We start from the raw sequence: 23,410 nt of genomic DNA, 5'->3' as shown, positions 1-23,410 counted from the left end.
ATAAAAGCTGCAGTAACTCAACCCAAATTGTCCCACCTTGTCTAAAGTTTACAAATTTGGTAAGAGTCCTGCACTGAAGTCATCTACAACTAAGTTTTCATCGTTCATACTCCTTGTTCATACCCCGGCCTGTTCATACCCCAACGTGCACAGGTCTGCGAGGGCCCTTTATAGCTGCTTGCAGCTCTAGTTATTATTATTATTATTATTAGGGCCCGAGCAGCTACCGCTGCGAGAGCCCTCTTGTTTTTCTCCAGATTATTATTCTTATTATTATTATTATTAGGGCCCGAGCAGCTACCGCTGCGAGAGCCCTCTTGTTTTTCACCGGATTATTATTATTATTATTTACTGTGCAGCGCTTTTCCATTTTTGAGGGTCTAAACATGCACGAAAAGTCACCAAAATTTGCACATTTGTCGGGCCCGGTGAAAAATTGGATATTTTTGTGTTTCTCAAAAGAATGCAAAAAAAATTGCTCTGCAGCGCCACCTAAGGTTGAAAAAGTGCACCTGGTCCCGGCCCGTTTGACCTAGAGCTACGAAAATTTTTAGGCATATGAAGGGCCTAGAGACCTACAAAAAAGTCATCGCGAGCCATGTGCTCAGATGTACAGAAAAAGAGTTATGAATTTTTGAATGTGCATTTTTGGCCCATTTTTGCACGTTTGCAGGTCCCAAACTGCTCCTTGTTTCTCCTAAACGCTTTACTCAATCGCCTTCAAATTTGCTGTGGTCCATATTCACACATAGGGGCACAACTGGGCAAAATTTGGTGCAGATCCGCTGACATATATGATAGGGGCGTGGCTTCTAATCATGTGTTCAATTTTTCCTTCGCCAAGAGGGACAAAAACCTTAATAACTTTGATGTACTAGCTTAAAAAAATCTAAAACTTCATAGACACATGGAAACTTATGTCTTTAACACCTTTGAAAAAAAATTTTTTAAATACCTACTAGCGCCGCCTAGTGGTTGATTAAAATGTCATTTTTTACACTTTCATGTATTGTGCTCAGTCTGTTTAAGTAAAACAAATGAAAATTGGTCAGAATATCATTAAGACATGGAATATTAAGGTTTTAAAATTTTACGACTTTTCGATAATGGGCGTAGTCTGCACGCCACCTCAAAGTCAGATGACTAACCCTAACCCTAAAACGAAAAAAGGGGCTGTAATTGGCCCCAAAATGGCCTTATGAGTGGAAAATAGCCTCTCACTCCCGGCCCGTTTGACCTAGAGCTCCAAAAATTTGTAGCCTTATGTAGGACCTCGAGCCCTACAAAAAAGTCAGCGCGAGCCCTATGCTCAGATGTACAGAAAGAGAGTTATGAATTTTTGAATGTGCACCTTTAGCCCGTTTTTGCTCATTTGCAGGTCCCGAACTGCTCCTTTTTTCTCCCAAACGCTTGACCCGATCGACTTCAAATTTGCTGTGATGTTTTATCTGACTGTGAGGCACAATTGTTCAAATTTTTGTGATGATCCGCCATCAAATATGTTGGGGGCGGGGCTTTATATTATGCCTTTGATGATTACTTTGCCACATGTGAAACAAACCTTTATAACTCAGCTTTACAAGCTTAGAAAAATCTGAAACTTCACAGACACATGTAGACTCAAGCCCTTAACACAAGTGTTTAAAAAAATCTTAAATTGCTTATAAGGCCATCTAGTGGCAAACAAAAATGTCAGTCTGATGTCTCGCCAAAACGAACAAAGTTGCTGTGTTTGGTCCCAGATGGTCTTATCGTTTCTAAACTTCATATATTTGATGGGTTTCCAATGCGGAATACACCTATCAACGTATTTTTTGTTATAGTGCGAGCGCCACCTAGTGGCAGCCAAAAATATAGCATTTTTTAAACGTTTTTATGTGTTTAGCTGAGCCCTTTAAAGTAATATCGCTGAAATTAAGTCTGCAAAGCCTCTAGACAGCCTTGCTGACCTCCACCAAATTTTACGAAGTTTCGATAATGGGCGTGGCCTCTACGACCATTTTCAATCCGAAGCTTTATCTGTCCAGTAAAAGTTGCTGTAATTTGACCCAGATGATCTGATCATCTCACAATTTCACACATTGGATGAAAATATTCTCCTGAACATATCGACAAAAATATATTCCAGTTTAAAGCTAGCGCCACCTAGTGGCTGCAAAAAATGTGATTAGTCGAAAGATTACAGTCAATCCTGTTTGGTTTGACCTACAGCTATGAAACTTTGTAGGCAAATGAAGGACTGCAAGACCTACAAAAAAGTCAATAGAAGTGATGTGCTAGGATGTACAGAAAAATTGTTATGATTTTTTTTAATGTGCAGTTTTGTCCCATTCTTAGACATTAGCTGGTCTCAAACTAGTGCCTTTTTCTCTTAAACGATTCACCCCATTACCTTCAACTTTGGCATGAATCATTATCCAACTGAGGGGCACACATAGTCCAAATATCGTGAAGATCTCTTGACATAAAAAATTGGGGCGGAGCTTCAAATTATGTTTAATATTTCCTTCGCCAAGAGTGACAAAAATATTATTAACTCAGCTATGACAGCTTCAAACCATCTGAAACTTTCCTGGGCCTTTAAAAGTCATGCAATAATACAGCTATGTGATAAACTTTCAAATCATTTACAGCGCCACCGAGTGGCGGACAAAAATCTCATTTTTTATACTTTTATGTACTGTGAAATGCCTGTTTGACTAAATGAACTCAAAAATGGTCAGAAAAGCTATGACACATTGGAACATTAAGGTTCTCAACTTATATGACTTTTCATTAAAGGGCGTGGCCTCTATGCAAACTCAAAGTCTGATGTCTCGCCAAAACGGTAAAAGTTGCTGTAATTGGACCTAGATGATCTGATGTTTGCAAAACTTCATATATGGGATGGGAGTCCAATGTGAAACACACATACAAGCCTATTTTTATCATAGTACGAGCGCCACCTAATGGCAGCAAAAAATATAGCAAATCCTTAATGTTTTTATGTACTCTGCTTAGCCCCTTGAAGTGATATCCCTTAAATGTTTTCTGAAAAGCCAGTGGCCATGCCTTATGCCCTCCACAAATCAGTACGATGTTTCGACAGTGGCTGTGGCCTATATGGCATTGAAAGTCACAAAATTGGAACAATAAAAGCTGCAGTAACTCCACCCACATTGTCCTACCTTGTCTAAATTTTACATATTTGGTAAGAGTCCTGCACTGAAGTCATCTACAACTACTTTTTCATCGTTCATAGTCCTTGTTCATACCCCGACCTGTTCATACCCCAACGTGCACAGGTCTGCGAGGGCCCTTTATAGCTGCTTGCAGCTCTAGTTATTATTATTATTTACTGTGCAGCGCTTTTCCATTTTTGAGGGCCTAAACATGCACGAAAAGTCACCAAAATTTGCACATTCGTCGGGCCCGGTGAAAAATTTGATATTTTTGTGTTTCCCAAAACAATGCAAAAAAAATGGCTCTGCAGCGCCACCTAAGGTCGAAAAAGTGCACCTGGTCCCGGCCCGTTTGACCTAGAGCTACGAAAATTTTTAGCCATATGTAGGACCTAGAGACCTACAAAAAAGTCAGCGCGAGCCATGTGCTCAGATGTACAGAAAAAGAGTTATGAATTTTTGAATGTGCATTTTTGGCCCATTTTTGCACGTTTGCAGGTCCCAAACTGCTCCTTGTTTCTCCTAAACGCTTTACTCAATCGCCTTCAAATTTGCTGTGGTCCATATTCACACGTAGGGGCACAAGTGGGCAAAATTTAATGCAGATCCGCTGACATATATGATAGGGGCGTGGCTTCTAATTATGTGTTCAATTTTTCCTTCGCCAAGAGGGACAAAAACCTTAATAACTTTGATGTACTAGCTTAAAAAAATCTAAAACTTCATAGACACATGGAAACTTATGTTTTTATCACCTTTAAAAAAAGTTTTTTTAAATAGCTACTAGCGCCGCCTAGTGGTTGATTAAAATGTCATTTTTTACACTTTCATGTATTGTGCTCAGTCTGAGTAAAACAAGTGAAAATTGGTCAGAATAACATTAAGACATGGAATATTAAGGTTTTAAAATTTTACGACATTTCGATAATGGGCGTAGTCTGCACGCCACCTCAAAGTCAGATGACTCGCCAAAACGAAAAAAGTGGCTGTAATTGGCCCCAAAATGGCCTTATGAGTGGAAAATAGCCTCTCACTCCCGGCCCGTTTGACCTAGAGCTCCAAAAATTTGTAGTCTTATGTAGGACCTCGAGCCCTACAAAAAAGTCAGCGCGAGCCATATGCTCAGATGTACAGAAAGAGAGTTATGAATTTTTGAATGTGCACTTTTGGCCCGTTTTTGCTCATTTGCAGGTCCCGAACTGCTCCTTTTTTCTCCCAAACGCTTGACCCGATCGACTTCAAATTTGCTGTGATGTTTGATCTGACTGTGAGGCACAATTGTTCAAATTTTCGGGATGATCCGCCATCAAATATGTTGGGGGCGGGGCTTCATATTATGCCTTTGATGATTACTTTGCCACATGTGAAACAAACCTTTATAACTCAGCTTTACAAGCTTAGAAAAATCTGAAACTTCACATACACATGAAGACTTAAGCCCTTAACACAAGTGTTTAAAAAAATCTTCAATCGCTTATAAGGCCATCTAGTGGCAAACAAAAATGTCAGTCTGATGTCTCGCCAAAACGAACAAAGTTGCTGTGTTTGGTCCCAGATGGTCTTATCTTTTCTAAACTTCATATATTTGATGGGTTTCCAATGCGGAATACACCTATCAACGTATTTTTTTTTATAGTGCGAGCGCCACCTAGTGGCAGCCAAAAATATAGCATTTTTTAAACGTTTTTATGTGTTTAGCTGAGCCCTTTGATGTAATATCGCTGAAATTAAGTCTGCAAAGCCTCTAGACAGCCCTGCTGACCTCCACCAAATTTTACGAAGTTTCGATAATGGGCGTGGCCTCTACGACCATTTTCATTCCGAAGCTTTATCTGTCCAGTAAAAGTTGCTGTAATTTGACCCAGATGATCTGATCTTCTCACAATTTCACACATTGGATGATAATATTCTCCTGAACATATCGACACAAATATATTCCAGTTTAAAGCTAGCGCCACCTAGTGGCTGCAAAAAATGTCATTAGTCGAAAGATTACAGTCAATCCTGTTTGGTTTGACCTACAGCTATGAAACTTTGTAGGCAAATGAAGGACTGCAAGACCTACAAAAAAGTCAGTAGAAGTGATGTGCTAAGATGTACAGAAAAATTGTTATGAATTTTTTTAATGTGCAGTTTTGTCCCATTCTTAGACATTAGCTGGTCTCAAACTAGTGCCTTTTTCTCTTAAACGATTCACCCCATTACCTTCAACTTTGGCATGAATCATTATCCAACTGAGGGGCACACATAGCCCAAATATCGTGAAGATCTCTTGACATAAAAGATGGGGGCGGAGCTTCAAATTATGTTTAATATTTCCTTCGCCAAGAGTGACAAAAATATTATTAACTCAGCTATGACAGCTTCAAACCATCTGAAACTTTCCTGGGCCTTTAAATGTAATGCAATAATACAGCTATGTGATAAACTTTCAAATCATTTACAGCGCCACCCAGTGGCGGACAAAAATCTCATTTTTTATACTTTTATGTACTGTGAAATGCCTGTTTGACTAAATGAACTCAAAAATGGTCAGAAAAGCTATGACACATTGGAACATTAAGGTTCTCAACTTATATGACTTTTCATTAAAGGGCGTGGCCTCTATGCAAACTCAAAGTCTGATGTCTCGCCAAAACGGTAAAAGTTGCTGTAATTGGACCTAGATGATCTGATGTTTGCAAAACTTCATATATGGGATGGGAGTCCAATGTGAAACACACCTACAAGCCTATTTTTATCATAGTACGAGCGCCACCTAATGGCAGCAAAAAATATAGCAAATCCTTAATGTTTTTATGTACTCTGCTGAGCCCCTTGAAGTGATATCCCTTAAATGTTTTCTGAAAAGCCAGTGGCCATGCCTTATGCCCTCCACAAATCAGTACGATGTTTCGACAGTGGCTGTGGCCTATATGGCATTGAAAGTCACAAAATTGGAACAATAAAAGCTGCAGTAACTCCACCCACATTGTCCCACCTTGTCTAAATTTTACATATTTGGTAAGAGTCCTGCACTGAAAACATCTACAACTACTATTTCATCGTTCATACTCCTTGTTCATACCCCAACCTGTTCATACCCCAACGTGCACAGGTCTGCGAGGGCCCTTTATAGCTGCTTGCAGCTCTAGTTATTATTATTATTTACTGTGCAGCGCTTTTCCATTTTTGAGGACCTAAACATGCACGAAAAGTCACCAAAATTTGCACATTTGTCGGGCCCGGTGAAAAATTGGATATTTTTGTGTTTCCCAAAACGATGCAAAAAAAATGGCTCTGCAGCGCCACCTAAGGTCGAAAAAGTGCACCTGGTCCCGGCCCGTTTGACCTAGAGCTACGAAAATTTTTAGCCATATGTAGGACCTAGAGACCTACAAAAAAGTCAGCGCGAGCCATGTGCTCAGATGTACAGAAAAAGAGTTATGAATTTTTGAATGTGCATTTTTGGCCCATTTTTACACGTTTGCAGGTCCCAAACTGCTCCTTGTTTCTCCCAAACGCTTTACTCAATCGCCTTCAAATTTGCTGTGGTCCATATTCACACATAGGGGCACAAGTGGGCAAAATTTGGTGCAGATCCGCTGACATATATGATAGGGGCGTGGCTTCAAATTATGTGTTCAATTTTTCCTTCGCCAAGAGTGACAAAAACCTTAATAACTTTGATGTACTAGCTTAAAAAAATCTAAAACTTCATAGACACATGGAAACTTATGTCTTTAACACCTTTAAAAAAAGTTTTTTTAAATACCTACTAGCGCCGCCTAGTGGTTGATTAAAATGTCATTTTTTACACTTTCATGTATTGTGCTCAGTCTGTTTGAGTAAAACAAATGAAAATTGGTCAGAATATCATTAAGACATGGAATATTAAGGTTTTAAAATTTTACGACTTTTCGATAATGGGCGTAGTCTGCACGCCACCTCAAAGTCAGATGACTCGCCAAAACGAAAAAAGTGGCTGTAATTGGCCCCAAAATGGCCTTATGAGTGGAAAATAGCCTCTCACTCCCGGCCCGTTTGACCTAGAGCTCCAAAAATTTGTAGCCTTATGTAGGACCTCGAGCCCTACAAAAAAAGTCAGCGCGAGCCCTATGCTCAGATGTACAGAAAGAGAGTTATGAATTTTTGAATGTGCACCTTTAGCCCGTTTTTGCTCATTTGCAGGTCCCGAACTGCTCCTTTTTTCTCCCAAACGCTTGACCCGATCGACTTCACATTTGCTGTGATGTTTTATCTGACTGTGAGGCACAATTGTTCAAATTTTTGTGATGATCCGCCATCAAATATGTTGGGGGCGGGGCTTTATATTATGCCTTTGATGATTACTTTGCCACATGTGAAACAAACCTTTATAACTCAGCTTTACAAGCTTAGAAAAATCTGAAACTTCACAGACACATGTAGACTCAAGCCCTTAACACAAGTGTTTAAAAAAATCTTAAATTGCTTATAAGGCCATCTAGTGGCAAACAAAAATGTCAGTCTGATGTCTCGCCAAAACGAACAAAGTTGATGTGTTTGGTCCCAGATGGTCTTATCTTTTCTAAACTTCATATATTAGGTGTATTCCGCATTGGAAACCCATCAGTCAACGTATTTTTTGTTATAGTGCGAGCGCTACCTAGTGGCAGCCAAAAATATAGCATTTTTTAAACGTTTTTATGTGTTTAGCTGAGCCCTTTGAATTAATATCGCTGAAATTAAGTCTGAAAAGCCTCTAGACAGCCTTGCTGACCTCCACCAAATTTTACGAAGTTTCGATAATGGGCGTGGCCTCTACGACCATTTTCATTCCAAAGCTTTATCTGTCCAGTAAAAGTTGCTGTAATTTGACCCAGATGATCTGATCTTCTCACAATTTCACACATTGCATGAAAATATTCTCCTGAACATATCGACAAAAATATATTCCAGTTTAAAGCTGGCGCCACCTAGTGGCTGCAAAAAATGTCATTAGTCGAAAGATTACAGTCAATCCTGTTTGGTTTGACCTACAGCTATGAAACTTCGTAGGCAAATGAAGGACTGCAAGACCTACAAAAAAGTCAATAGAAGTGATGTGCTAGGATGTACAGAAAAATAGTTATGAATTTTTTTAATGTGCAGTTTGGTCCCATTCTTAGACATTAGCTGGTCTCAAACTACTGCCTTTTTCTCTTAAACGATTCACCCCATTACCTTCAACTTTGGCATGAATCATTATCCAACTGAGGGGCACACATAGTCCAAATATCGTGAAGATCTCTTGACATAAAAGATGGGGGCGGAGCTTCAAATTATGTTTAATACTTCCTTTGCCAAGAGTGACAAAAATCTTAATAACTCAGCTATGACAGCTTCAAACCATCTGAAACTTTCCTGGGCCTTTAAAAGTAATGCAATAATACAGCTATGTGATAAACTTTCAAATCATTTACAGCGCCACCCAGTGACGGACAAAAATCTCATTTTTTATACTTTTATGTACTGTGAAATGCCTGTTTGACTAAATGAACTAAAAAATGGTCAGAAAAGCTATGACACATTGGAACATTAAGGTTCTCAACTTTTATGACTTTTCAATAAAGGGCGTGGCCTCTATGCCAACTCAAAATCGGATGTCTCGCCAAAACGGTAAAAGTTGCTGTAATTGGACCTAGATGATCTGATATTTTTAAAACTTCGTATATGGGATGGGAGTCCAATGTGAAACACACCTACAAGCCTATTTTTTATCATAGTACGAGCACCACCTAGTGGCAGCAAAGAATATAGCAAATCCTTAATGTTTTTATGTACTCTGCTGAGCCCCTTGAAGTGATATCCCTTAAATGTTTTCTGAAAAGCCAGTGGCCATGCCTTATGCCCTCCACAAATCAGTACGATGTTTCGACAGTGGGTGTGGCCTATACGGCATTGAAAGCTACAAAACTGTAACAATAAAAGCTGCAGTAACTCCACCCACATTGTCCCACCTTGTCTAAATTTTACATATTTGGTAAGAGTCCTCCACTGAAGTCATCTACAACTACTTTTTCATCGTTCATAGTCCTTGTTCATACCCCGACCTGTTCATACCCTAAAGTGCACAGGTCTGCGAGGGCCCTTTATAGCTGCTTGCAGCTTTAGTGTTTTTTTTATAATTAAATTGTTTCCCATATTCTGTTCTTTTCGTGTCTTATTATATCCATTTGGTTATGCTCCTTCTAGTGTTGTAGTTTTAAGTTGGAGTTTTCAGCCAATTAGGATTCAGCTAACTTGTGTTGCCAGGCTTTATGTAATCAGCCTTAGCCAGAAACCAGGCCGTTCGCATCAACACGGTGCGGGCTTCTGCGCAAGCGCGGATGGATATGTGAGCAGCCCGTATAATAGACAGCTGTAATAGCCAACAGAGTCATAAGATGGGCATTTAAAGGCCTCACGATGAACGTGACGTGAATGGATGCTCACTAGGAAGGCGGGGCAATGCTCAACAAGCAAGCTACGCGATGTTGGCTTTGCTTAATTGCATCAGAGTCATACCGTAGCAATTTGCTAACCTGTCTCGACTTGGCCATATTTCTGACAGGGCTAGCAGAGGTGTGAGCTAACCCTGGCAAATAGTTCTGCTGGGAATGCCTTATGTTTGCAAAGGACTGATTTGGTGTTTGGAGCGACACTGGATTTGCAAACTTCACTTGTTTAACCAAGGTAGCAACGAGACAACAAAGCACAAATGTACAAACGCACTACGGTGCTTTTAAAAACTTATGTGGACACCCGAGTTAAAATACAGTATTGTACATCTCAGTTCGAAGGTAAAGAGAGCTCCTCAATGCGCAACGGTACTTTTTAAAAACTTTTGGAACACTTGAGTGGTTACACTACATCTCAGTGCCAAGAGAAAGAGACTTTCATTTTGGTGAGTGCAAGCCTTTTCTGTATTTATTGTTTCATATTTAATATGTTTGTGTTATTTTATTTCATTCATATTCAATTATTAGTAAAGAAATAAAATGATGTAGTTTTATAAAACTGCAATTTGTAATTTGGACTTCATAAAACTTCGTGGATATTTTTTTTAAATTATTATTTTTTTTTAAGATTTGACAGCATCACGTATAATGACGTTTTAATGGCTGATGCGGGTTCATTGATTTTAAAAGCTCAGGAAAATAGCCTGTATAGCCCAGTAATGTGCGGGGCAAGCGCGGAGGTATCCGAGCTAGGCTAGAGGCTAACCCAACTCGTGGCCATACCATCTATCCTTTTGGCGAACGTTCGATCACTGGACAACAAAACAGATGATATCCGACTTCTGAGATCAGCAAACCGAAAAGTGAGTTCCTGTTGTGTGTTAGTTTTCACTGAAACTTGGCTAAATAGTAACATTCCGGACTCACCCTATACAACTAGAGTAGCTAACATGCTACAGATCAGACAGGGCTCTCGCAGAGGGGGTGGTCGCACGGTGGCGGCGTGTGTGTTTACATCCGCGAAGCATGGTGCCGGGATGCCACTGTAGTATACAAACACTGCTCACCTCTGGCGGAATTCATGATCGTGAAGTGTCGCCCCTTCTACTTGCCAAGGGAGTTAAGTTCAATCCTGCTGGTCGCTACCTATATCCCCGCCAACTAACAAGAGCAACAGAAGTGCGGCGCTGAACGGACTGTACCAGGCTATCAGTGAACAACAAACAGCACAACCAGACGGCTTCATCATCCTAGCTGGGGATTTCAATGCTGATTTCAAAACTGTTCTTCCCATGTTTCATCAACAAATCCACTTTGCAACAAGAGGGCATAACATTTTGGACTGTGTTTACACTCAGCACAAAGGAGCGTACAAAGCCACCACACTCCCCCACATTGGTGCCTCTGACCACCTCACTATTATGCTAATGCCTGCATACAGACCAAGAGTGAAAGTCATCAAACCTGCACTGAAAGAAGTAAGGGTGTGGCCACAGGAGGCGACCTCAGCCCTACAGGACAGCTTTGAGTCAACAGACTGGGAAATTTTTAAGGAAGCATCCACCTATAATGGCATCACAGATATTGAGGTGTACACAGACACAGTGACCTCCTACATCACCAAATGCATGGTCGACGTGACCCACATCAAGAGGGTTACCACACGGGCCAACCAGAGCCATGGCTAACAGGAGACGTCCACAGGCTGTTGAGGGCCAGAGACAAGGATTGGACCGGTACCAGTTCGCTTGCATGGCAAAGCGATCCACAGATGATGCCATCTGCTCTGCCCTCCATCTGCGACTCACCCTCCTGGACAAGAAAGACTCATATGTAAGAATGCTGTTCATAGACTTCAGCTCAGCGTTCAACACCATAATACCACAGCAACTCACCTGCAAACTGGACAAACTAGGCATCAGCACCTCACTCTGCAACTGGCTGTTGGATTTCCTCAGCCAGATGCCTCAGGTGGTGCATGTTGGCAACAACATCTCAGGCAAGATCAGCCTGAGCACAGGGCCTCCACAAGGCTGTGTGCGCAGCCCCCTCCTCTTCACCCTATTGACTTATGACTGCAGAGCAACCCACAGCCTCCTGCCCTTCGGAAAGAGGTACAGGAGCCTCCGCTTCCGCACCACCAGACTCAGGAACAGCTTTATCCACCAGGCTGTGAGACTGCTGAACTCTTCCCCCCTTCCCACCCGTGAAACTGCTGAACTCTCTCTCTCTCTTCTCCTGCCACACTCAGCCCAGCCAGAAGAAACACCTAGCTGGCAGACGAAGTTTAGGTCATTGGACTCCCCCCCACCTAAGCTCAAACTTTGCTCATGCACTTGCAAAATTTGCACAGATTGCTGCTGCCATATTTACTTGTAATTATACTTCTATTGCACTAGGGATTACACTTAGATTTATAACAACTACCTCAAATGCACACAGCTGGGACTACCTCAGAGTCGTTTTGCTTTGTCTCGTACTGTTGGATTGTCTTGTCATACGCTGCTACTTATGTCTTGTCTTATGTCTCGCCATACCTGGTTTTCAGTTTTAGTTTTGCAACTCTAGGCAAAGTAGACCTAACATACTGCACATTACTATTGATAAGAATCTAGTTTTTAGGATTGTCTTGTCTTGTGCTTGTTACTCCTGAATTCCATATACTGCGGTATGTCCCCGCACCACTGCGCTGGGTAGCGCCACCCCAACCACACCACACACCCTCACCCACTGCATGCACAGAATCCCCGGAAGGTCATACTGCACTTGCGCGGAAGGTTTTCCAAACTTCCGGGAACAAACCAAGATCCATTTCTGAAAAGTTTGCATGGATAAAACTTTTATGATTATGGCCAAAATCATAATCACAATTATTTTGGTCAAGATTGCGATCACAATTATTAATCACGCTTATTCATCATGTTTGGTCAAATGTATTTTTATTGCACTGTTTTTTTTAATAAACAGGCGGTATATGCTGTATCAACTAGACTTAGTACTTAAAAATATAAACTAAAACAAATAAAGTAAATCATAACTATGGCAAAAACCTGCTGAATGCAAATCTCTGAAAAAAATTAAGCCTACATAGAACCAAGCACATACAACAGACCTGTAAGAATTTAAGAAAGCCTACAAGTGAGTATGGACTTAGCAGTCAAATTGTCATTTCGAGTCATTTCAAACCCAATTTATTCGAATTTTTGCCAATCGGGTTTTCCAAAATGGGTCTCAATTGACAGCTAGCACGGTATACTCGGGGCTGAGAAAAGCAGAGGCTCTTGGCATTCAAACATGTGGAAAACATTGTCATCTAAAGGCTTTTAAGGTGGAATTATCTTGGGAGCGGGCCCTACTCTTGACGCAGCCGAGTCTACAGCATACAAACAACACTAGTAGATTCAAACGATCGAAATTCTTCCCTTTTTCTTTTTTTTTTTTTTTTTTTTATTTTAAATCAGACTCATCACCTCTGTGTCCGTGCTTGCCAGGAGTTGTTTACAGTATTCACTGGCAAATTCCTTTAAGCAAAAGTTCCTCCGACATGTTTTCTGCCCTGCACTTCCACACAGTGAAGAAAATCCAGAAAAGTATGCGTTGCGGAAAATCTCGCCGGAGCAGACACGGCGCGAAGTCCCGAAAAGACTTCATTTTGACCCGTGGAGCCGTGTCGAACTCGCAGGGCCCATCAAGTATAACCCAAGCTGCGGACGTTCTTGCAAGATTTGCTCGCTTACTATTTCTTAAGCTTAATGACGTCTTAACCTTGCGTTTGCCCCCTGGTGGTAGGGTGACTAAACGTGCTTGATTTGACATGTACTGGTAGGCGGGTTTTTAAATGTTAATATCGCCAATTTTCATTTTAATGAATCGTGGCAGCCACTATCGTGATGGCGATTAATTTTTGTTCAGTCGTGCAGCCCTAATAACACTTCATTGCCTGCTTCATTTACAATTATCTTTGAAGTGAATTGATAGAACTGTGAAAAGCTCTTATACAGTGGGACCCCGGGTTCTGAGATTAATCCTTTCCACGGTTGGGGTCGTAAGGTGAATTCGCCATATGACTGGCAATCCAAACCTATGTTAAATAGCTAATGCGTTTAGAACCCCAGGTAAAAGCATCAAAATTGTACATACATATTAAAAATTGTTACCATAGTACCATAGTAAGTGCTACGTATATATAATATACATGTATACAATCAGAAAAATCATAAATAAAAATATAGAAAGGATTTATTAACCTTTGAGTGCCACTTGTTATGCCCATATTCCCCAATAAGGTTATCTCCAGGCCAATTTCCATATAAATCATATTCTTATTTCTCTCTTTAACATCACTACCAATCTTGGGACCCATAGCTAACCCTTTCAACTTTGAATTAAGCAGTAAAATGCACTATAAATATGGTTTTGTAACCACTCACAATCGAACTAAACTTTACGGTTCTGCCATTTTGAAACAAGTGAGGCTGACCAATAGCAGACTACCACCTCTGTGAGGCGACGCCGACAAATGGCAAACCAGAATTGTAGTGACACGTTGCAGGGACGGGAACTGAAAATAAGTGTAATGACTTAAAAACGCCAGCAGATGGAGGCGAAACAACACAAATACAGCCAAGCCCCTAGGTTCATGAGTTGTTTTGGGCGCAAAACCGGGAAAATGTCATAAAGAGGGGATGAAAAAACTCAGTATTCCAGGTCGCAACATCAAAATAACGTAAGTCAGGGACGTTGTAACACGGGGTCCACTGTATATTTGTACATTACAGTGCCAATTAACAGGAGGAAAGCATTAGCTCTTTGTTTCGATGGCAATGGCACTGAAAGGGAGAAGCAGTTGCTTTAGCTTTATCCAATCAATTTGCAAGGAGAAGATAATCTTGTCCACGTGGAGTGCTTTTTCTTTGTAAATTCTGATGTAGATCACATTGTTTTTCCTGTTTGGTACTTTCTGAATTATAGAATCGACCACGGTGGCGGACTAGATTTTTCAAGACCTGCGTTAAGTTGGCAGAACTCTGCGCAACAGCAGAGCCATGTCACATGTGTGGAATCCACAGGTTACAGTTTTTGAGCTCTTTGCATTGTTATCTACTGTCCTCTTAATAATGCTCAGCTCTCTTGCAGTGATTTGACTAAACAAAGAGTAAAATAACCCAGGCATGATAGACAAATTTACCGGGCAGTAACTAATAGGGATAGACCTGAAGTGCTTTAAAATACTGTACAGTACAAGGGGTGAATGCAGTTCCGCACAATCCTCTCTATTTCAGTTAAGCAGGAAATTTTCATGGATGCTAACAGAAAATGTTCTGAGAGTTAGTGATTGCTTCAAAATAAACTGTACCATAGCAAGAACTGTAAGTCATAAACAACCATGGTATGCTTACATTTTGAAGTTCTTCTTGGAAGCGTGGTATAGTGACAACGATCAACTTAATGTTTCCCTCCCAGAGCAGCTCTCAATCTACGAAACATCGAGAGCTACCGCAGGTAGAAGAGTGTCCTTATCCACGTCTTGAATTCAAAATTGACGTTTTCACTAAAGAAGGGTTCAGTGAATGCGCATTTAAAACTGGTGAGCTTCAGTAACTCAAAAAAGTCCAAGCTGGCAACAAGTCCAACGTGTACCCCTTCTACTGCTCAAAGACAGTGTGAAGTGGTTAGTATAATGAATGAATCACCACTTGACCAGTCTTCAACTACTGTATAGTTTCTCCATCTGAGATCTGGGTGGCAGTCACATAAAGACGTACATGCCTTGTAGAGGAAGAAAAATGACATGTCGTATAACATTCATCCGCATTACAATTACATGAATATACAAAGAAATAATTTACTGATTATTGATAATACTACAGCAGCCAAACTAGAATGTCTGTACAAGTCCCAACAGTGACCACCGCCCATCTGAAAGTTTTTGAGGTTATTGAAAGTTTCAAATACTCGCCACTCGATTCCTGGGGTGCATTGGCATTACAGTATTTTGTGAGATATAAGGATGTTCATTCCTTCGAATTATGGTGGTATGTGCTTTTGTGTGGCATATGTGTCATATTTAATGCTTCTGTTATTTATTTATTTTTAAAATAATACCGCTGTTTTGCCCCCACACAATCAAATACAACAGATTTTAAAATCATTTTGTGGTGTTCGAGGTGTTTGGAAATGTTTTTTGTCAGCAATTGACAAACTTAAATTCAAATGTATTTCCCTTAACTTCAGCAATAATTTCCCAGACATTATCTAATGTTGTCTATTTCTCTAGTTTGACACCATCTGGCTTTTTCATATCCTCTTTTAACGGTTTCTCTTTCCATCCCACTTTCTAGCTGTCAGAGTTGTTTGTTTTCTTTGATGAGACACCTCAGGGAGCTGCCTCTTTAGCCCAGGTCCATAAAGCAGTGCTCCATAATGGGAAAACGGTGGCTGTTAAGGTCCAACACCCCAAAGTTCAAAGACAAAGCTCCAAAGACATATTGGTGATGGAGGTGAGTTACAGTAAATCATGTTTTATAAACTTAGCACAAAAAGTAAAATTTCAATGGAGTTGACGCAATGATTTGACAATCCTTTTCAACGATTATTCATTCAGGTTTATTTATCGGGGCCGGCAAATATCCCACATTTTGAATTTTAAGTTTTCAACATGCTCCAAAAAACAAGGGACAAGGGCAACGAAAGGTTACTCGGTGAGCGTCATCACACAGTATAAATGACATCCAAGATGACAACATGCAGAGATGCAGAAACTGAATGCTCTCCATTTTGTTGCTTTGTCTGCTGTCAGTGTGTGAGATTTGTACAGTGCCACGCTACTGTTTTGGGTTAATAAGACCTATAGCCAGAAGAAATAGGATTAACAGTAAGTGGACTGTTACAGCCTAGTTTGTTTGCTTCCAAAACAGCCAAGCAGAAATTATGAGGCCTATAGGGGCCTGGTGAATTCCCATCCCTGGAAGTAGGCAGTACAGAGAACAGAAGCAGAAGTGAGGCTGCAGAGCCACTGTGACGAGGTTACGGGGGCAGCTGAGGTTGTTCTTGCTAAAGCAAGATCCTTGCAAACAAGATGGATGAGCTGAGAATGAAAGTTGTCACAAAAGACTATGTAAAAGACCGCCACCTGGCTCCGCTCATTCGTCCCAGACGCAGCTAACGAACTAGCATTCTGCACAGTTCATCAGCGTGGCATAATGGTATAAATTTATAGGCTAAAAAACACATATCCATGTTGTTTTCTTCGTTATCAGACAATGATAAAAATAAAAAAAACTTAAAAACTCTCAAATTCAAAAGTAAAAAACTTTAAAATGTTACAATTTCTTAGAGGTTTTACCTGACATGTTTCGCCGTTATCTTTTGCCTTCTTCAGAGTGTCACCTGGTTGTCCAGTGACTCGTCTTTTTGTCAGCTTATGTTTTTGTGAAAAATAACGCCTATAAGTAATTTTTTACATCTACAAATTATATATTCATACAAGTATAAATTATATATAAATTATATATTCATACAGGTACAAACTAGTATTTTGTGTAGGTACTTTTGCACCAAATATTACATTCATATGAACCTTTCCACTTTTATACGGTCACATAACTAAACAAGGATACAAAATATTACTACTCTGAGAGGGGGCTAGATCGTGAGAGATGATTTTAACGCCGCCATCCGGCCCTGCGCTGATCGACCATCGCAGGTTATGAGCTCGACCCCATCCTCAGCGGCGTTTTTTGTTGGGATGGTCCACCATGGCCAGATTGTGGCGAGGTTCCTGCCCGGTGGCTTCCCTTGCTGTCAAGACATCTTTGCACTGGACGTTTCCTGCCTAATATCTCCCAATGTGTTTTTCTGTATTTGTATTTGGTACACGCAGCATGCACTTCAACCTGTTGAGCCTAAAAGGGGGCTCCTCCCACCCGTGGTCCCTTTTGATTTTCCCCAAATTGGTGTTTTTGAGTTCTTCACTCCCCTTCTGGGAGCTTTGATCAGGGGATGCTGTTGTGTACTTTTTGATGAAAAGAAGTCTCTATACGACTTCTTTTTTGCAAGAGAAGTCTCGGTATGACTTCTTTTCACCTGTGAAGCTGTTTGAAATTTTGGTGATTCAGGGTGATACAAATAAATTTGATTTAATTTGTTTTAACTGTGTCAGTGCGCAAAGTGAAAAATCACACTTTTTTTTTTCACACTGTGTCCAAATGTTGAAGATTTTGAGCTCTTAGTTCATGAACTAAGACTGCATATTTTAGAACACTGAGTCCAAACTGGGAAACAGCATGCTCGAACAGAATTTATCCTCCATCAAATAGTTGTGCTTGTCACAAATAACCATGGGACACGCGAGGACCAAGGACCCCAACACAACTTGAGTTCAGGATGCAAAACTTTAATAAACAAAAGATGCATGCCACGCGTGGAACAAAAAAAAAAACAATTAGAACTGCGAGCAGATATAACAGGCCCTCGTGGGGATAGGAGGTCCACGTGCGTCACGGCATAAGGGGGGTAACAGTAGTAGGCAATGTTGCAGATACGGGCGAAGTGTCAATAGCATTGTTTTACAATAGGTGTAATAAATGTGTAAAAAAGTAGATCTAAGCAGAAGGTTAATGTAAATAATTAAAGTAAAGGTATTTAGCACAACAAAGTTTTTTGGAATGAAAATGAAAAGGAGATATTGTGGGAGTGTATGTATGTGTAATGTGTGTGTCTGTGTGTATTCTAGTTGCTGTCTGTAGGGGATTGGTCGTTGACGTCATGAAGTTGAATTTTGTGTGCTTGGCCGTCGATGTAATCAAGTTGATTTTCGTGTACTTCTTCCTGTGTTTGGGTTGATGCGTCTGGTAGGAATGTGATTAAAAAAAAGTGGTTATGTGGTTATGAGGAGATGCTTTTTTGGTTATGTGAATGTAAAGTAGTAGTTGAGAAGAAACAGAGTGAGAAGTATTGTGTGTGTAAGTTGTATATGTTGGTGTTTGTGTAATGTCTTACCATCATAGAAAAATGATTTGCCTATGTCTGATATTTCCAGGTTTGCCTGCACTTCTGCTAGCTGCTGCTCTTTGAAGGCTAGTATTTGTTGCACCGCGCAAAGTTGACGTGTCAAGTGGACCAAGAGTTTCATGACACGTGAATTGACAGTTATGCTGTGTTAGTACAGTCTGCAGCGATCAAATGCAGTATTGTTGCATGCGCGCTGTAAAGACAATGCAAGTTGATATGAACAGATTAGTGGGGTGGGAAAAAAATGAGCAAGGAGGAGATGATAAGTAGCAATTCAAAGTAGTTTTAGAATGTTGTGAGGTAGTGTGTTGAGTAATTGGAGCAGCACTAACAAAGATGTATTTGGGGTTTGCTATTGATGTAAGCAGTTTGCATATAGAAGAGAGAACAAACATCATGAGCAGAAGTGATGGCTTGGTGTTAATTAGATCCCTCAATCAGACACAACTATCAGTTTTATATAAAGTTAGACAATGGTGCTTAGAAAAGGTTGCTGGTAAAAATTCTGGTGCAATACACATATTTATTACAGGTGGTGCCGGTAGAGAAAAAAAGTCACCTAATTAAAGCAATTCAATATGAAACAACAAGGTTGTTGTCAACTATTTGTCACCATCCTGACAGCATTAGTGTTTTAATAACTGCTCCTATAGGAATTGCTGCACACAGTTTACATGCATCAACTGTTCACCCCACTTTTGGTATTAGCAAAGATTGCCATTTACCTTACACACCACTGGGTGAAGAAGTTGAAGTTGAATTCATTGCGTGCTAATTATAGCGTTTTGCAGATTCTGATAATTGATGAAATATCTATGGTAGATCACAAATTGTTGACATATATTGATGGTAGATAGAGACAGATTAAACAAACCGGTCACTCAAATTTCTTTGGTAAATGGAATGGTAAATGGAATGTAAGTGTGTTGATGTCTGTAGGATTGGACCTTCATTCATTGTGTGAAATCGCGACAAGATGAGATCATCTGGGTCAAATTACATCATAAAGAGCACTGCTGTGTAGGCCACGGCCATTATGTCAGAAAAAAATTCAGTGATATTCCTTCGACAGGCTCAACAAAGTACATAACAATAAAAATGTAGCTATATTTTTGTTTTGTCGCCAATTCAGTGGGATAAAAAGAGTAAATAGAAATGTAAAAATTATGTTAACCTTGGCTTTGTGTTAATATTTGTGTTAATTGTTTTGGACTTGCCATCATTCAGAGTAATTATGAGGAACATCTGACAACCTGCAAAAAAAATCAAAACTACTACAACATCAACAAGCCTCTGTGTGGAATGTGGCACAGAGACAAATTTAGCTATTGTGGCAAGACTAAGAAACCACACATTGCTGGTCTAGTGTACATCTTCACTCTTCGCATGCCATCGCAAAACTGTTACAACACTGTCCTAATCATCAAAGACAAAGCCAACAGGTCAAAAGCATCAAAGGTCATTGCAACATGCTTACAGGGTGAGAGACATGGTCCTAGTGCCCGCCACCCAACAAGAGACTATGTACCTATTGAAACACTGCCCCCTAATGGAGGGAGGACTACCCCACCCCAAGTCCGGTAAGCCATAAAAGGGTCTATTTTAGTAGGTGTGTTCTATATTGGACTCCCATCAACTATATGAAATTTTGAAAAGAAAAGACCGTCTGGGTCCAATTACAGCAACTTTGTTCGTATTGGGAAGGCAGCGGACTTGGTGACGTGCTTACCGCGCCCATTGGCGAAAAGTTGTAAAATTTGAGAACAGTCATGTTCCATGCCTCAATGCTATTCCGGCCAAATTTCAGTTAATTAGCTAACAGGATTAGCACAGGACAAGAAAGAATTTTTGTCACTTGTGGCGAATTTTGAAACACGTATTTTGAAGCCCCGCTCCCATCATATATGTTAGCCGATTTTCAGGAAATTTTGCCCAGTTGTGCCTCTATGTCAGATAATGGAACAAGCCGAATGTGAAGTTGATCGAGTCAAGGGTTTCGGTACCGAAAAATATACAAAAACTGGCCAAATGGCACATTCAAAGGTTGATAGCTCTGTTTCTGCACATCGTAGCATATGGCGTTCTATGATGTTGTTTTTGTAGGTGTTGAGGTCCTACATATGTCTTCAAAAATTAGTAGCTCTAAGTCAAACTGGTCGGAACTGGCTGCAGTTTTAGTATCGTCTGGGTTAAATTACAGCAACTTTTACCGATTTGGGGAAACATCCGACCTTGAGGTGGCATACAGACCACCCCCTTTATCACAAAGTCGTAAAATTTGGAAACCCTTATCCTCCAAGTCTTGATACTATTCGGACAAATTATCAGTTGCCCCGTTTGACCTAGAGCTACGAATTTTTTTATGCATATGTAGGACCTCAAGACCTACAAAAACATTATAGAGCGCCGTATGTTAGGATGTACAGAACCAGAGTTATCAATTATTGAATGTGGCATTTGGCCCGATTTTCTAAATTTCTCGGTACGGATACCCTTGACCCGATCAACTTCAAATTTGGCATGCCCCATTAACTGACATAGGGGAACACTTAGGAAAAATTTCGTGAAGATCGGCTATCATATATGATGGGGTTGGGGCTTTGAAATACGTGTTTCAAACTCAAATTTCGTTCGCCATGAGCAACAAAAACCCTAATAACTCCAATTTGCAAGCTAGAAAAAATCTGAAACTTTACAGGACTTCTACTATTCAAAGCTTTAAAATATCTGCATGGTTGAATATCAACTTAATGATAGCGCCACCTAGTCACAGACAAAAATGTCATTTTTTAAACTTTCATGTGTTGTGCTAAGCCCGTCAGAATAAATGTACTGAAGATTTGTCCGAATAGCATCCAGACTTAGAGATTAAAGGTATCCAAACATTATGACTTGGTGTCTGTGTCTGTATGCAACCCCCAAACTCATCTAAACTTACTGTAATTGAGCCCAGGTGATCATAAAACGAGAGTCAGTTCTGACCCGTTTGACCTAGAGCTACGAAATTTTATATGTATATGTAAGACCTCAAGACCTACAAAAACATCATAGAGCGCCATATGTTAGGATGTACAGAACCAGAGTTATCAATTGTTGAATGTAGCATTTGGCCCGATTTTGTACATTTTTCGGTACCAAATCCCTTGACCCGATCCACTTCACATTTGTGGTGCTCCATTACCTGACAGAGTGGCACCATTGGGCAAAATTTCATCAAGATCGGTTAACCTATATGATCTGGGCGGGGCTTCAAAATACTTGAATCATATTTCCTATGCCACCAGTGTAAAAAACCTTAATATTTCAGTTTTTGCACTGTGCTAATCCTGTTTGAGCAATTTAACGGTACCAAGAGCGACACCTGGTGCCAGACAAAAGAGATACTTTTTACACTTTCATGTTCTCTGCTATGCTGCTTTCAGCAAATTCACTGAAAATTAGTCAGGAGAATATTGAGACAAAGCGAACATTATGAATCTCAAATTTCATGACTTCAAATTTGGCCAAGTTTGCGATTTCAATTACTTAGTTGAGCCCGTTGGACGAATGCGAATACAAATGTTACCTTTTCTAGAACATTAACTCTAGAGTTTGCCTGCATATGGCCGACTACATTCATACCCAAATTTGTTCATACCTCAGAACTGTTCATCCTTCAATGTGCTCATGTCTGCGAGGGCCCGTTATAGATGCTTGCAGCTCTAGTTCTGTTTGTTTCTATGCACACCGCTTCACTCCTTCCATAGAGGTTGTACAAATACAGATTTTGATTGGGACATTTTCACTCTCCCGGATTTTTGTTTCATTGTATTTATTTAGTAGTTCTTAATTCATCTCATGTGTTCTATATAAAATATGTATTTTATGGACAATTGGAAAAAAACACCATAGAAAATTGCCATGTATTTTATGCAATTTAAGGAAAAATTCTATATTGCGATAAATAGGGGATCAAAAAGGGAGTTGTCCCTAATTGTTGGATTAATAGTGTGATTTTACCCGTCTAGCCCGCTTGAGAATAGATTTTTCTCCATGTGACCCCTGAGCTGATGAGTTTGATACCCTTGGCTTAGAATGGCTTAGAAAAGATAATCAAGTTCATGGAAACCTTTTATTTAAAAAAGATATTTAAACAACAGCTTTTAAAACTTTTATTTGAAAATATTATTCATCCACTCATCCATCCATCCATCCATCCATCCATCCATCTTCAACCCGACCTAGGAGTACCGATACATACCGAACTGATTGCCAGCCTACCGCAGGGCTACATTCCTACGTATAGAACGAAGGATAATTTACTTTTCAATATACCACACATGTTTTTGTAATGATGGAGGAAACTGGAGTATCGGGTGAAAACCTAAGAAGCCACGGGGAGAACTTGCAAACTCCACACAGGAAAGTCAGATGCTAACCTATGACCTCTGCACTGTGAGGCAGACATGCTAAGTCTACCACCATTTTCCCTCAGTCTGATTTAGCACGCTTTAAAATAAAATGATACAATTGAAACATAAGACACAAAATTTCCTGTCGTCTTTTTTTGATCTCATTGCTAAGAACATAATTGCCTTACTCAATTGTCAAGTTGGATATGTATAGGAAATGACACTCTATAGTGAAAATGTAGATGTTGCAAGAATGCAATGCAAAATCTCAAAAAGTCAATAAGATTAACTAAAATATATGACAATGTACTTTTACCCAAATTTATAATGAAGAAAGACAGCCACTACAATATGAGGTAACAGTTTGTTGATTCAGCCAGTAAATTATTGTATTTAATAATCAGTC

General features: G+C 40.0%; 1 protein-coding gene across 7 annotated transcripts in view; it reads left to right on the top strand.

Annotated features, from left to right (window-relative positions):
• adck1 (aarF domain containing kinase 1) overlaps window positions 1-23,410 on the top strand; it is a 117,657-nt gene that overhangs the window by 56,792 nt on the left and 37,455 nt on the right. For 6 of the 7 annotated variants that reach the window (XM_088433041.1, XM_088433037.1, XM_088433042.1 and 3 more), the window contains one exon: window positions 15,943-16,101. The exons of the other annotated variant lie outside the window; for it this stretch is intronic. In XM_088433041.1, the coding sequence (XP_088289167.1) occupies window positions 15,943-16,101 (159 nt within the window). The remainder of the gene's footprint in view (window positions 1-15,942; window positions 16,102-23,410) is intronic. 7 annotated transcript variants of the gene reach the window in all.

The sequence above is a fragment of the Hippichthys cyanospilos genome, chromosome 14, assembly GCF_059441005.1.
Source record: "Hippichthys cyanospilos isolate Australia breed blue-spotted pipefish chromosome 14, RoL_Hcya_1.0, whole genome shotgun sequence".
NCBI lineage: Eukaryota > Metazoa > Chordata > Actinopteri > Syngnathiformes > Syngnathidae > Hippichthys > Hippichthys cyanospilos.
This window is presented reverse-complemented; position numbering and strand designations above follow the sequence as displayed.